At 40.5% G+C, this 15,388-nt stretch overlaps 1 protein-coding gene across 2 annotated transcripts in view; it reads right to left on the bottom strand.

Moving 5' to 3' along the window:
- Positions 1-15,388, bottom strand: part of immt (inner membrane protein, mitochondrial (mitofilin)) — a 61,920-nt gene that overhangs the window by 25,936 nt on the left and 20,596 nt on the right. For both annotated transcript variants that reach the window (XM_080465283.1, XM_080465284.1), the window contains exons 7-12: positions 13,610-13,743; positions 9,627-9,730; positions 8,447-8,582; positions 8,035-8,164; positions 7,642-7,865; positions 7,415-7,546 (exon numbers count right to left, since the gene is read on the bottom strand). In XM_080465283.1, the coding sequence (XP_080321409.1) occupies positions 7,415-7,546; positions 7,642-7,865; positions 8,035-8,164; positions 8,447-8,582; positions 9,627-9,730; positions 13,610-13,743 (860 nt within the window). The remainder of the gene's footprint in view (positions 1-7,414; positions 7,547-7,641; positions 7,866-8,034; positions 8,165-8,446; positions 8,583-9,626; positions 9,731-13,609; positions 13,744-15,388) is intronic.

Genomic DNA, 15,388 nt, shown 5'->3' with positions numbered 1-15,388 from the left:
AAGCTAAGAACGTTAGGTAGTAAAAACAAACAATTGAAAAAAAATCAGTTTGATCATAAAAAAAGAAGAAAGAAATAAGAAAGTTCTGTTGAGTATGACAACTCTTGTTCATGCATACTAGTTCATAATTTCCTACTGCATGCATTGTATACATTCATGTACTTAAAAATATTCATGTATTGAGTTTATAAAAAAACTTGTTCTGCAAGTAGTTCCTTTTCTATTGTGATCAAAAACATTGAATCTCAATTCTGAGGCTGTTCTGTAAATAGTTTTCAAATAAACAATAAATAAAGCAACTTCAGATCAATCCATACCAATTTCAGACTTAAAATAGTGTGCAGATTTAAGCCCCATCCAGTTCTACTTGAACCACGCCCACTTTCGGTTTCCGCCCCACCCACTCTGAGTACAGCTGCGGATACAGATAATTTAGATGGTTGAACAGATACAGATAGTGGTGTACTCGCTCATCCCTAGAAATAACATTAAGCCTGTTTTGGCTATATCTTTGGACACACAGAAAGCTTTTGATAGGGTAGAGTGAACTTTCTGTTCACTGCCCTGACAACATTGGATTAGGTGACAATTTTTGCAGATGGATTAGAACCTTATATTCAGGACCAAAGGCAGCTGTTTTTGCAAACGGAGTACTTTCCCCGATCAACACGCCAAGGGTGTAATTTAAGTCTATTATTATTCACTATATTTTTAGAGCCTCTGCCTATTCAAATTAGAGAAAATTAGAGAATTAAAGGTGTATTTGGGGGAGTCAGAGAACACAAATTGTTATTGTACGCAGAGGACATTTTGCTATTAAGTCAAGACCCTACTAATTCTATTACAACTTTATTAGGTGACTGATAGTTGTTCAATGTTCTCTGGGTAATTGGCACAAGTCAGAGGCAATGCCAGTCTCCCAAGCTTGCAGTCATAACTTGTTATCTGGCTTCAACTAAAGTTGAAGTGGTCGGATAAAGGAAGGAAATATCTTGGAATTGAGTTGAACCCAAATACTGATGATATTATGTCTGACAATATGGGGAAATTGCTTTAACAAAAAGTCCTTTCTTTTGAATAATGGCTTCCATGTTAGAGGTAAATTTATTCAGTACAAAATTCTCAATACAGTAGATATTATACTCCTTCAAGGCTTTATAAAATGTGTATTGGCAGAAACGATCTGTGTTGGAAATGCCAACAAGCTAAAGGTGCATTGATGCATGCCCTCTGGGAAAGATTGTTAGTCTTTCCTTTTAGGAATTGTGTCCGGAATTACATACAGCAATGGATAGCTTGTAATTTGCCCATATTACTTAAACTGTGTTTACTAGAGGAGACAAAAGAAAGGTGTCACAGTTAGAGCATCATTTTAGAGTGTTAATTACTGCATTTGTAACATGTGCCTGTCTCATTTTGAGATATTGAAAGGACTCCCATACCCCAACGCTTCAAATGTTGCTTGAAAACTTGAAAAGATGTTTGGAAGATGACAAACAAATGAAGCCTCAGTGGAACAATGGGACAGTTTTTGCACCTGGATGTCTACAACTTGATTTGGACATTTCAGCTGGATACAACTGACACTAAACCTCACTGTTTTATGTTGATTTTTTTTCTATCTTTTTAGGTTTTGTTTTTGTTTGTTATAAAATGGAAAACCCAATAAATACTTGAATTACAAAAAAATAGTATGTGTAATGTTAGTAAGAAAAATATTTCGAAAGATTAAGTAAATGTAAATTACAAAAAAATAGAATAGAAACAATAATAAAAAATGGAAACGTTTTTATTAAATGATATTTTAAAAAGTCAAACTGTAAAACAAAAACAATGAGGGTATATTAAAATTAAAAAATATTTAAAGTATGTTTAATGTTGATAATAAAATTTAGGTAATAAAATACAAATAATTAAATAAAATGTAATTTAAGGGTAATTTTGTTTAAATAACTACAAATTTTCATTATATTTATGCAAATACAAAACATATCACCTTGTAAAAAAGACATTAAGTATAATGAAATAGAAAAATAAATTGAAAAAAATACGTAATTTACACATGAAAAAATATTTAAAGGCAATGTTAGTAATAAAATGTAGGCTATAAAATAAAAAATTTTAATTAAATGTAATTTAAGAGACTGGAGAAAAATCTTTAAATAATTGATCATTGAACAATATTTTTATTATAATTATTTAATAAAAATATAAAATTGGACAACAATTAAAAGAAAAACTTAAGAAAATAAATGTAGGTAATCTAAATCTAATCTAAAAATATACAAAATTAATAAATATTCCAAAAAATTCATGTCAATTAAGCATAAAAAACAGAATAGTAGAATTTATATAATTAAAAAGTGAAACATTTTCACTATATTTATTTTAATAAAACATCAAATTAAAACAAATTTAAATGTAAGTGTATTAAAAAAGAAAACACTTTTGGTAATTTAACAAATTATAAAATTAATAAATAGCAACAAAAAAATAAATAAAAATAAAGCTTTCTCAACTTTCTCCATCGTGCTGTGATGTCACAGCAGTAACAGGCTCCAGCAGTCAGGCTCTCCACACAACAATGGACTCACAGAAATGTGAAGGAACAGAATTATTTTCTGACATTTCACACTGTTCAGCTGTAGTTGAAGACTTTATTTAAAGAAGAGTATGAGAGAGTGTTTGCGGGAGCATTGGAGGTCAGACCCAACAGATTTGGGGGGTATACTGACGATCAACCCAGTAACTACAGCACAGATTCAGACAATCTGAAGACGAGACACCAACAATGATCGTCAAGGCGACATGATTGTGTCCATATCAGTTACCGTGGGAGACGACAGAATAAAGACTGTAGATCTGATGTGATAATATATGTTCCAGTCACTACGTCCTGACTCCACAGTGAGTCCACATTGAGTCTCTCACCTCTCAGCCAGAAGGTTCCAGTTAAAACAAACAAAAAAAGGTCCTGGTTAAAATCCCGGCAGAAGCCTTTCTGTGTGTATGTTCTCTCCGTGTGTGAGCGGTGTTCCTCCGGAACACCGATTTACTCTGACAGTCCAAACAACCTGCACCGTGACTCCCTGAGCTACACCCCCGGCCTCCATTACCTCCCCCAAGTGCGGCGCTGTATAGCTGCTGCCCACAGTCCATTTGGTGAACAAATTTCCCATCAGAGTAATAATGAGAGACTATTAATAAATTAACTCTGTGTTCAATATATCCCGTGTCGTGAATGTCTGCTCCAATGCACCTACAGCGTAGACATATGCTAGTAGATTGTCCAATATATGTGGAGAGCCTCTAGTCTACACGATATAGTAAACGATCTACAAGAGTATGTCTACTGTGTAGACATGCACAATCTAGTAAAGGTCTACTACATGTCTATGTATGAGATCCTTCTGTGTTGAAAATCCCTCAAAAAAAAAAAAAAAAAAAGCATCACAACAATATGAAAACGCAGCATTCCCTGTAGGACTGAGAGAAAGCATTCATCCCATGACGTCGCTTCCGCATTCCTCTCCAATCTCCAACCTCCTGGAGAGGGTTAGCGTTTCAACAGTGCAAATTCAAAAAAGGGTAAATGTGTAAACATGCCAGGGGGCATCCGATGACAACAATTATGCCTTTTACCGTTATGTTTGACGGCGAAAATAATTAAATCAACATGGAATATGGTGTCATAAGCTCTTTAAATAAAAGGACAAATTGTAAAACAAAAATTATTATAGCTACAAGCAGCCTTGATCGGGACCTCACACTCTGGCCCGTTGGGGTTGGCCTAATCATGGCCTCTGGCCCAATCATAGCCTCTGACCGATATAAATATTGATCAAATAGAAATTTATAAGGTTCAAACAAAAAAGGACTTATTTTGAAAAAAGTGGGGCTTTTATTTATAAAGGCAACTAACCTCTAATCTAGGGTTTGGTGTCATTTTTAATAAGGAACTTTATTTTGAAAAAATTGGGGGCTTATACTTTGCAAGCTAGCTCCCCCCTACGCCTATAGCTAAACATTTGATATCCATTTTGAAGTAAACATTGTCATTTTTGATGAACAAGTAATTATATTTTGAAGGAGTTTGGGACGTTTATTTGGAAAGTCAGAACAAGCAGTTTAAGGGGTCACAGTTTGACATGGTATTGCGTAATTCTTGGTGTGACTGATGCAACACTGATGGACACAGCTGCAGTTGGTGATATTTTGGAAACAACTCAGAAGCTACAGTTTTCGGGCAAATTTTTTCATAAAATTATCATTTCTTGAGAGGGAAATTGTTTGTCTTTCAGTCTGTGTGGGTTTCAAAGCAGTCAGAAGTCAACTTTAGACACTAGGAGGCTCAGTTTAACGCAGACGCACGATTTTGCTCCATCTGACTCAATGATAAATGTCGCGGTACAAAAACAATTGCAGCGTTGTTCTCTCTCATCAAAAAGGTCATGTTTTATGGAATTATTCACACGTCTGACATCGCCTTGTTCGGCAGGTTCTTATCGCGCTTCTGATCTGCTCGCTTTGTCGATCAGAGTCCCAGTTTACCCACAATCGCCACTTGTTCAAGGTGTTCTATCCTTCACAATGTATGTTTTAACAATCTACAAATTTGCCAGAGACCATGATTGGGCCGACCCCGACAGGCCAGAGTGCAGCCAGAGTGCGAGGTATGACCAAGGCTGCCTGTGGCTTTAATTTATCTATTCATTTCATTTTTTTATTTCTTTTAGGTTTAAGGGTTCTGTTTGTGAGTCAATTTGTGACTCACACTGTTTAGGGATGGGGCCAATCTGAACCAGTATCAGTATCTGGTTCTGATACCAACGTAATGCACGGATCGGAAATTTCCAATCCAACCTGCAGAGCTTTCCGATCCATGAAGCTGCGTTTGTGCAAACTGAGATGGATTTCCAAATGGAGGATTCCACAGTTTGCAGCCAGCTAGCAGGCTAGCGTAGCAGCACTGTGCTAGCCAACCTTTCATGACAACATTACTTCTGATTGGACGTATTTTACGCTCAGAACACCGCAAATCATCATAGAAGTGTGCAATGTTTGCAAAGCTGTTGTACAGCAAGGCGGTCACTCTGCAGCCAGACGTCATCATTTTAAAACTCCAGTTCGCCGAGGAGAACGGCACTGACCGTGCCATGAAAACAATGAACAGCAGCTCCTCCGCTGTAGCAGTCGATTCACACCTCCGTGAAGCTGCATCCTACTCCACGCTAAACTCCCTGAAAATAGTCCCAATCGTTTGTGCTGCGTTGCTAAAGAATTTCCCCAGGGATTAATAAAGTGATTGAGGTTGTAAATGTTATTATGAGACAGATTATGACAAGTTTATTATAAGATGATGAGTTTATTATGAGATGACGTCACGCAGACCCCCACATTGTCAAAGTTAAACAAAAATAGTTTGTACTGCTTCCTTTTCGACCTTTTACTAACCTCAAGTTGCCTTTTGAGAGAATACATGCATACATTCGTACATTTCATACTTGCCTGTAGAGAGGAGTTTATTACAGCCTCAAATAAAATCAACAATCATGATAATAATAATAAAATTAAAAAGCTCTGGTATTGGAATAATATCGGTAGATATCCAAATTCAGGTATCGGGATTGGATCGGAAGAGAAAAAACATGGATTGGTGCGGTACTGTTCATTGCTTCAATTATCTTAACCAATAACTGCATTTCGTTCACATACATGATTGTATTTCTCTGAAAAAACTCCCAACTAACAAGGGTTGGGGGAAAAAAAATGTCAGTGACACCCATAGTCTAAACCCAACAGGATGTCTGCCATTTTGCATTATGCATGAAACACAATCCTCATAGGATCCTCACAGTCCCAGAGGCCTGAGATTTGGCCAGTCCGGATGAAAACAAATCAAAATCTTGCTCAAAGGCCGCGGCCATGACGCTCCAATGAATATCTGATGGTTTGACATGAAACAGTCATAGCGCCACCTATTGGTAATAGGAAGTTTAAAGGATTATATTTTCACATATTATGGCCTCAAACTTTGTGATATAATCCTTGAGATTGGTAGGGATATGAAGCACACCAGGAAACACAAAAATGTCATAACACCCATACTCTAAACCCAACAGGAAGTCCACCATTTGGCATTTACTGAAAATCTGTGTTGAACTCCTGCTACAGGGTAAATTGAGGGGAGCTATAATTTGGCCAGTATATACAACAGTCCTTCCTGATGAACAGGGTATCAAAATTCTTCCACAAAAGTCAAAGGGCGTGGCCATAGCAGCCTGCCAAAAATCTGATTCTTAACCATGAAACAGGAAGTGATGTGTAACTCTGCTCTACATGCTGTAATGGCGTAAAACTTTACACACTTGCTCAAAGACCTCCCCTGATCAAATCCTTATGCCAATATCCATTCATATGCATAGTGCCACCTGCTGGCAACAAGAAAGAGCATGTTTTACATTTTTGTGTGCAAAATATGTTAATGATTACTCACAGAGAAAATTATGACTATTTGTGAAAAGGTGTGTTTGTGGCACAGGTCCTGTGAGCTGTATGCAGCAAACAGGCTGACAGGCTACCTGCTGAAAAACCTCACACTCGGTCATTTGGATACCAACAGTGATTTTAGCTGAGGGGAGGGGGAGTGAGGGATTTCTGTCAAGTGCTGTGTGAGCAATAGAATGACAATTTTGACACTTGGGTGTTGCGTTCACACTGCAGCAGCAGACACACCGACGACAGTGGGCACTGTTGCTTGTTCTTGTAAAGAAACCACATATACATGTGTGCTGAGAACAATACACTATAAGTGTTAAAGTCAAGAGAACCCAACATTCATATGGACTGATGACGAATTGGTAGGGGTGGCTGTGGAGGGTGTCACAATGGATTGGAGCACCAATGTTTTGTAAACAGGCCTCCCAAAAGTGAAGAAAGTTTTGCGGTTACACTTGTTTTAGGGGGGAACGGGGCCTTAGATGTAGTAGTTAGCCCAAATTTCCATTTTAACTTTGTTGTACTTGTATGATGACAATAAAAGCATTCTATTCTATTCATGAACATTTTTTGGTGTCATAAGCTCTTTAATAATACTAGAGATGACAATTGCAGTTGTAATGTTTAGCTAACTTTTCTAACAGTGCTCAGCTGCTTGTGTCAGTTTATTTCAGGTGTTCATAAATCTGTTTGTTTAGAAAACTGCTGTGAGGCTTGCTTAATGAAGCTCATTGTGGACCAGTGATCACTTAAAGCCCTAAAACAAATGAAGCCATTCCCAATGTTTTTTGCTTCAACACATTCAAATAAAATTAGGATTATGTCAGATATGTGCTTCTTATGATAAAAGCAATAATTACCTTTTTATGTGGATTCTTGAGCTTAACTGATTCAAGCAGGTTTGAAAGTTTCTGACCTGATCAGCCTCTGATCTCAGCTCTTGCTCCTGGACTTTGAGGACATCCTGGACGTGGTCTGTGTGAGCTGCCGCCTGACGTCTCAGTTGAGTCCTCATCTCTGCTTCCATCACCTCCCTCAGCTGTACCAGCTTTACCAAATAACACACACAGAATGCAACTCAGAGTTTCTTGTAGTCACTGTGAAGTGTTTTCAGTGATGACTGAGAAAAAGATCCTCACATACCTTCCTCTCCTGCTCCAATCGGGCCTCATCCTTCACGTGCTGCAGAGCCGTGTTCACAGCTGTCTCCATGGCTCTCTGGTCCTCCAGCTTCTGCTGGTTCAGAGCTACATCAATGTGAATTTGCTCCTGGACCCTCTGCTCGGCCAGCTCCCGGTTTAGCTGGTCGATACGACGATGTGCATGAGCGATGAGCGCGTTCAGGTCGTCTGCAGTCAGTTTACCAGCTGATAAAGATATACAAACAAACACACACAAACAAACACACAGACACTTATTATCACAGCAAAATACAGTCGGATCATAAAGCCTCCATAATCATAAAGCCACCAACTACAACTATTATTCTCTTCACTGCGCACGAGTGTGTGTGTGTGTGTGTGTGTGTGTTCTTACTCAGTCCCTTCCAGTTGGCCTGGATGTCCGGGGTGAGGCTGCTCACTTCCCTCTGAAACTGCTGCTTGGCCTCTTTCACAAGTGCACTGTACTGAGACACAATCTTAGCCTCCGACTCTGCAGACTGCACCTGCAGTCAAGGAATAAATCTATTAATACACAGTGCTTTCACCTCCGTTTATGTGGTTCTGTGGGTCATTTGGCAGAGGGAAAGTCAAATATGTGGAGGGTCCACCACAGAACCATGTGGAACCACAGTGAGTTCACAGCTGGGTGATAGCAAGCATCTAAATTTGTTGCAACGAGTTCCAAATGAAACCCCAGGTGATTACTACAGTGTGTTCAATTTAGTGTAATAGATATTTCAATGCCTACATTGTACTTAGGACATGGAGCAATACACTGCACTTACCTTCGTGACCATTTTGTCCAGGTCCACCACCATGTTATGAAGGTTCTCCTCCGCAGCCAGGATGAGAGGGCGAGCTGCAGGGATATTCAGCCCTTTGGAACGGTCGATGAGCGCTCTGAGGTTATCCAGTGCTTCACTGCAAGGACAGGATGAGACGGGAGAGCAACACAAGGTAAAGTCCAATTCAGACTTAATAAGAACAAGAAGAAAGGTCGGCACTTCGGGGCCTTGCTGAAGAAAATGAAGTGCAAGCTCCCTCTGGCCAAAGAAATTTTGTTCGGCATTGCCAACCGTCTGGGCTGAAATCTCTCAGTGTCGAAGTCTCTCCGCAAACTGTTGTGTGATTGGCCAGATTTTGTTTGTTTACTTCCCCATTGTGAGACAAGTTTGTGACAGGAAATGTGCATTTATTATTTATGCACTGCCATGTGCTGCGCACCTATTCCTGCTCACCAATGACTGTATCAGTCATATTTTAATCACGTTTAGCATGTAACCTCGCTACTGTGTAAACCCCAAAGCTTGTTAGCATGTAGCACATAGCATGGTTCGGAGTTACGCGATGCCCCTGAAAGGGTCACTTAGAGCTGGGGTCTCCAACTCCGGTCCTCGAGGGCATCTACCCGCATGTTTTAGCTCTCTCCCTGCTTCAGCATACCTGAATCTAATGGTGATGTCATCACCAAGGTTGTGAAAAAGCCCAATAACAAGCTCCTCATTGCAATCAGGGAGATAGCTAAACAATGGAGGACCCTTGAGGACTGGAGTTGGACACCCCTGGTGTAGAGTCACTACATGGGAGGTTGGAGTCATTACAGAGGGGATGTAAATTCACTAATCCCTACAGAGGGGCTCTACTCACTACGGGGGACTGTAGAACCACATGTGGCTTCACAACTGCACGTTGGAGATCTCCATTATTGTGTACGAACATGCAGTTTTCTGCATGTGGTAAACAGGAACACTAAAGCAGTTTTCTTTCTTGGAATCATTCTAAGTTGGTAGTAGTAGTAGTAGTCGTAGTAGCAGATCATTAATATGAGTGGAAAGAAGCAGGACATTGAAAACTTGGTCTTGTGGTATGTCGGTTAATTCAAGTCATACAAGTTATGATTAACAAATCTACATCTATGAGATGAGCTCCATCTGCGAGTCTGCTCAGGTGTGTGTGTGTGTATACTTGGCTTTCAGCAGAGTCTTTCCGGCATCATTCTCAGCAGACGTTCGATCGGCCAGAGCTCCTTCGAGTTCCTTCCACTGACCAGATTTCTCCTGAGGTGGAACCTGCATTCATCAAAATTGTCATTAATCACTGAGAACCAGCCATCCCTTTATCTACATTTATATAAGACGGAACATATTAACTGTCTATTGGAAGAGAGACAATTCTTTGTTTTTATCCCTCTTATTCTCATGTAATTAGAATGCTAATCATTCCTGAAAAAACTATTAAAGGCATTAAAGATCCGGCTGAGCTTAGTTAAAGATGTGATGAAGAGTAGTGGAATCATAGCAATCATTTTAGGCCACATCCACACGAGCCAAAACGATCTATTTTCTCTCCCGGGTTCTCAAACATAATGATGTCCACAGTCACTATGAACACAGCTCAACAGGAGGCTTCAGGGCATGTAGTACACATGCCAGGCCTTTAGGGGTGCTGTGACTCACCAAACACACCAAAAACGCAGAATAAGAGATGGAGCGCATAGAAATTTAGAAGTAGACTCCTGCTCATAAACTTCTATACAGCTCTGAGTTATATAGGTCTATGGCCCTACTGCTCCTGCTGCTAGCTTGAATAGCATCTACAGCTCTTTTTTTTTTTTTTTTTTTTTTTTAAACTGTTGCCTGTCCATTTCCACCAGCGGCCCAATCCCAACTTCCAGCCATGGAGATGCGCGTTTCAGCAGGATTTTATACCTCCACTACTGGCTCCAAACAGCGTGTAGATCACAGGACTTTGCTTTGGTCAATAACTTTAACTTGTTTTGGAACCGGCCGTCCTTGTAAAGAACCGACAGACTTCACCCCAGCTATCAGGGCTGCATGGCGCTATCCACAAACTTTCAACACTCGGCTCGGTACGGGAGACAGGACTGACTAGCCACTCCTGGTACACGCCCCCACCTGTCTTCCTCACTCACCACAACACGGATCAGCTGGCAAGAGCTCCCCCTACTGCTCTCTCCATCAACTCTCCACTACTCACCACAACACATCTACGACCCCGGCCTCTTCAATTCCTGTCATCACCACAATCCTATGGCTCTTTATAAAATTCAAGCTCTTGCCAGAAAAACTTTTATTATAAATAATCTAATTTTAGATAAACTCGACTGCTTGTTTTTAACGGAAACTTGGCTTGGCACTGATACTCCAGCTGTTCTGACAGAGGCTTCTCCACAAAAATTGTACTTTCTATTTTCAGTTAAGGGAGAAAAGGTGGCGGCACTGCATCAATCACCTGCAACACACTTTTAAAAAGGACATTTCTTTTATGGAAGCGAATATGGCTCAAAAATCAATTTGAAATGTATTAACAGAAATACTTTTTCATTTTCAGATTAAACTGCATTTTTTGACTCAAATAAAAATAAATAATCAATCATCCAAACTGCTTTTTAATTTTGTTTTGACAATACTGCTCATTCATTTTACCCGCATCCTATTTTTTTTTATTGTAAATAATTTTAACAGTAAATTGATGACAAGTCTAAATTCAGTGGCTTCACTAAAAACAAAAATTATTAAAAACAAACCTCTGCCTCCGTGGAGAAACGAGGAAACTAAAAGACTGAAGAGGCAATGCAGGAGTGCATAAGGGAAATGGTGGAAAACTAGAATAACTATTCACCATCAAATATTCTCTGAACAACTTAAAATGTACAATAATAAAGTCAAACAATCAAGAACTTCTAATTTTTCAAAACCTATTTCAGATAAAAACAGTTCCAGATTTCTCTTTTCCGCCATTGACCTTTAAATTAATACAGATTTTAATAAGTCCTTCAGGATTTTAACAGACATTTTATGTGAGGACTTTGCAGACCACTTCAGAAGTAAAATTGATACTATAGGAACTGAACTGTTATCTCACCAAGTTACTTTTAAGGCTTCTGAACCATTGCTTTTAACTGAGGAGCCACTGGAAAGTTTTGCCCTTGTTGATGCCGAGACACTTGGTCGAGTCCCCCCCCCCCCAAGTTCACCCACAACCTGCCTTTTAGACCCAATTCCCACCCCGTTTTTTTAAAACATTCTGTGGGTTCTTTGAGTTTGAGCTTCTTGACATCATGAATTAGTCTCTACAGACGGTGTTTTCCTTGCTGCCTTTAAAACGGCAGTGGTGAAGCCCCTTCTGAAGAAGAGTAACTTAGACCTGAACACTCTTGATAATTACCGACCAGTATCCAACTTACCTTTTTTAAGCAAAATTTTAGAAAAACTGGTTTTAAGCCAACTAAATTTTTAAATAGAATCGATATCTTAGAGAGAAATCAGTCTGGTTTTAGGATGAACCACAGTACCGAGACAGCCCTAGTAAAGATTGTTAATAACATCAGGTGTAATAAGGACGCTCAGAGACTTTCCGTCCTGGTGCTACTGGACCTTAGCGCTGCCTTTGATACGGTAGATCATTATGGCTTTAGGCAGCGAGCCATCGAGCTGTCATTTGGACAGTCAATTGGCAGAAAAAACGGCAGAAAAAATAGCGGACATGTTGCTCAAAACCGTCTAAAATGTGTATAATGATCACCACTATTTGTCACCGTCTAATTTTGCCCAAATTCATATTGTTTTGTAAAAATCGAGCAAATTATCAGCTCGAGTACACAGCCGGCAACTGGCTTTCAGTTTGTATTACACCCAGTAACGAGCAATGTGATTGGTCAATTTGATACCATGTGGTATATACATTTTGAAAGGCGGTCTCCAATTAGTTCGTATTTCTCAGACTCATCCTGGTGCGTTCAAAGGCCGGGGCAGAGCAGAGGAATTCGAACAAATTTTCTTTCCAAAATGCGGTTTAATTATATTTGCAGAATCCACACAGGTGGGACTAAATCTTTGAACCTATGATCGATATAATTTAGAATTTTCAAAATGTTGACACGTTTAGATAACTGCACATCATTCATGCTTTTCATTGAAGAATAAAATTTGCTGTGAAAATGCTGATTTTGAGTATTGACAATCATCACCATCACCAATGAAAAGAAGCCATTACCTTAAAAGAAAAAATACTTAAAGCAAGAAAGTATATTGAATCCATCAGCAAAAATGTCAAGGAGAAAAGGAAATACATTACTGTTAAAATGCAAAATCTACATGTCACAATTAAGTATTTAGCAGTCCAGAATGCACCATTTAAGGTCTATCACTATTTATTTTTATTTTTAATTTATTTATTTTATTTTATTAAATTTTTAATAGAACCCCCTCCTTGTTAGAAAAAAAATTGGACCCCCCGATATTTTGGGATTGACACCCAAAACACATATTTCTGCCTAAAACCATGTGTTAAATAGACTTCAAACCCTGGTAGGACTCTCCGGCACTGTTAACTGGTTCACTTCCGATTTCTCAGATTGTCGATTTTATGTAAGTATAGATACTTGCTCCTCAAGAACCCATACAATCAAGTGCGGAGTTCCCCAAGGTTCAATTTTAGGTCAAGTGCTTCACGAAATCCACCATCGACAGAGAGTCCTTCTCGGCCCCCTTAAACTCTAATGATTTTGCTTGTATCTGGGTTTCAGCCGTGTCGATTCTTTTTTTAGTTCGTTTTATTTCCTCTCTGATCTCTTTCAGCTGCTGACTGCCATCTCTCCTGAACCCCCTCAGTACTTTCAATGTGAGACCCAGGCTCGCTTCTTCAAACAGATCCTCAGCCACAACACTGCTAGTCAGCAGCTCGTGGCTAACTTCGTCTCGCTTGACTAACTGACTGCTTTGACTTTTTTGGCTGTGTCTTAAGCATCCTCAAGACCCACAATCCTAAACCGGCCTGTTCTCAAAGTTTAAGGTATTTGAGTTATAGTGGGTAAGTTTATCCAGATGTCAGGAGTCCATTTTCCTACGACGCCATAGCCTTGCTTGGGATGGGATGGCACTGGATAATAAGAAGTCAAACACTGAACCATGCAGATTGTATCGTACCTCAGCTTCCATGGCCTCCTTCAGTTTGTGTGTGTGCTGTGAAACTGCCTGGAGAGCTGCTTCCTGAGCTCCAATAGCCTGAAGAGTGGCTTTAGCAGAGCTGGCCAGAGAGTCCTCCAGGCTCGCAGATAAAGCTAAAAAAACAACAACACACAGACACAATATGAGAGAGGTTCCTATTTGTGGTTATTTAAATTGTTAATGACAAAGATTATCAACAACCACCCCCATCAGCACACAAGCACCCTGCCCTAACTTGTCCCTCCCACCGTGGGGTGGCATATGTTTACAAAGGTTGATGTATAAAGGGTAACCTGGTAAAGAGCCACTGCACGAAGGCAATAGAATATATTAATGTAAAATGTCGCCCCCACAATTAGCCTTGTGAGTTCGCAGCGGTACACATAATCATTGTTTATATCGCACCAGGAGCTAATGCTAAAAAGTTGTTGAAGGAACTACATGATGCCATCAGCTTGCTTCCATATAGGCACCGGGAGGCTCAATAAGTAGTTGCGAGACATTCTGACAGACATGCTACCAAGGTTTCACCAACATGTCACCTTAGCAAGACGTTGAAACAACACGTTGGACTGTGTACCATACTTTCCGGACAATAAGTCCTGAGTATAGGTCGCATCGGTCAAAACGTGTCATGAAGAGGAAAAAAAAAACGTAAGTCACACTGGACTATAATTTGCCTTTATTTGGAAATGTATTTCACAATTCAATCCGTTATTCAGCTACACAATAGCATAAAGAGGTTGAATGGCTGTCCTTCACTGTTAATGAGGTGGTTGAATACGTGTCCCATATCTTAACGCAACGCATTCCCCATTAATCAGCTACTCGTTAGCACATGAACAACAGGTTGAATACGTGTCCTTAACCATTCATCAGCCACACAAATATCACACAGAACAACAGGTTGAATGTGTGTGTGTGTCCAGGACACGTACACGTACAGAACACACCTGGGGGGCTGAATAATCTGAATTAACGTCATAAAACAGCGAGTCCAACAAGCAGGCTACCGGTAGGCAAGTACACCGAGCTCCCGATCTCATCCCACATCACTGAATCCATCAAAATCTTCATCCTGTATGTCACTTACGAGCAATTTCTCCAGCTCCGGAAGAAGATGAAGCGTCATCTCTTTTTCTGCAAGGCTCTCGTCAGACACTGTATCAGTCGTAGTTATTCTGGCTTTTCTGAACCCCGACAGAATGGTTAAAGGGTTATTCATCTTTTGCACGTTGACGACAGACGGAAGGGCGGTGGCGGCATGTCAGCAGACCATCTCCAGGGAGAGTAGAGCCGCGCCGATCCGGTTCCAGCTCCAGTCCCTGCTCTGTAGAGGAAGGCGGGGCCTCGACGGGGCGGTGCAGAGGTGATCCCCACGCACACCGGTAGCAACGACGGCATTGGTGGGGGCTGCATCAACCAGCCCAAGGATAGTGAGGCACCAGGAAGAGTCCGCATGTGGGCGGAGGCAGAGGCCATGTCCAGGAGGGTGGAGGCTGACTCCTGGAGGGTGGAGTCGAGCCAAAAGACGGAGGTGAAGGCGGAGTCTAGGAGGGCGGAGACAGTCCAGATGGCGGAGGTAACCACTGAGTCCAGGTGGGCGGTGATGGCCCAGACCAGATGGGCGGAGGCAGAGTCCACAAAGGCAGAGATGGACCAGACCAGGTGGGCAGAGACAGTGGATCGAGAGGGCAGCGGCAGCAGCAGCGGAAGCGTAATTGCTTAATTTGTAAAGTGTGCATTGTGCAACCCTTG

Source organism: Lipophrys pholis, assembly GCF_963383615.2.
Source record: "Lipophrys pholis genome assembly, chromosome: 6".
NCBI lineage: Eukaryota > Metazoa > Chordata > Actinopteri > Blenniiformes > Blenniidae > Lipophrys > Lipophrys pholis.
Note: the sequence above shows the minus strand (reverse complement) of the source record. Positions and strands in the feature narration are given on the sequence as shown.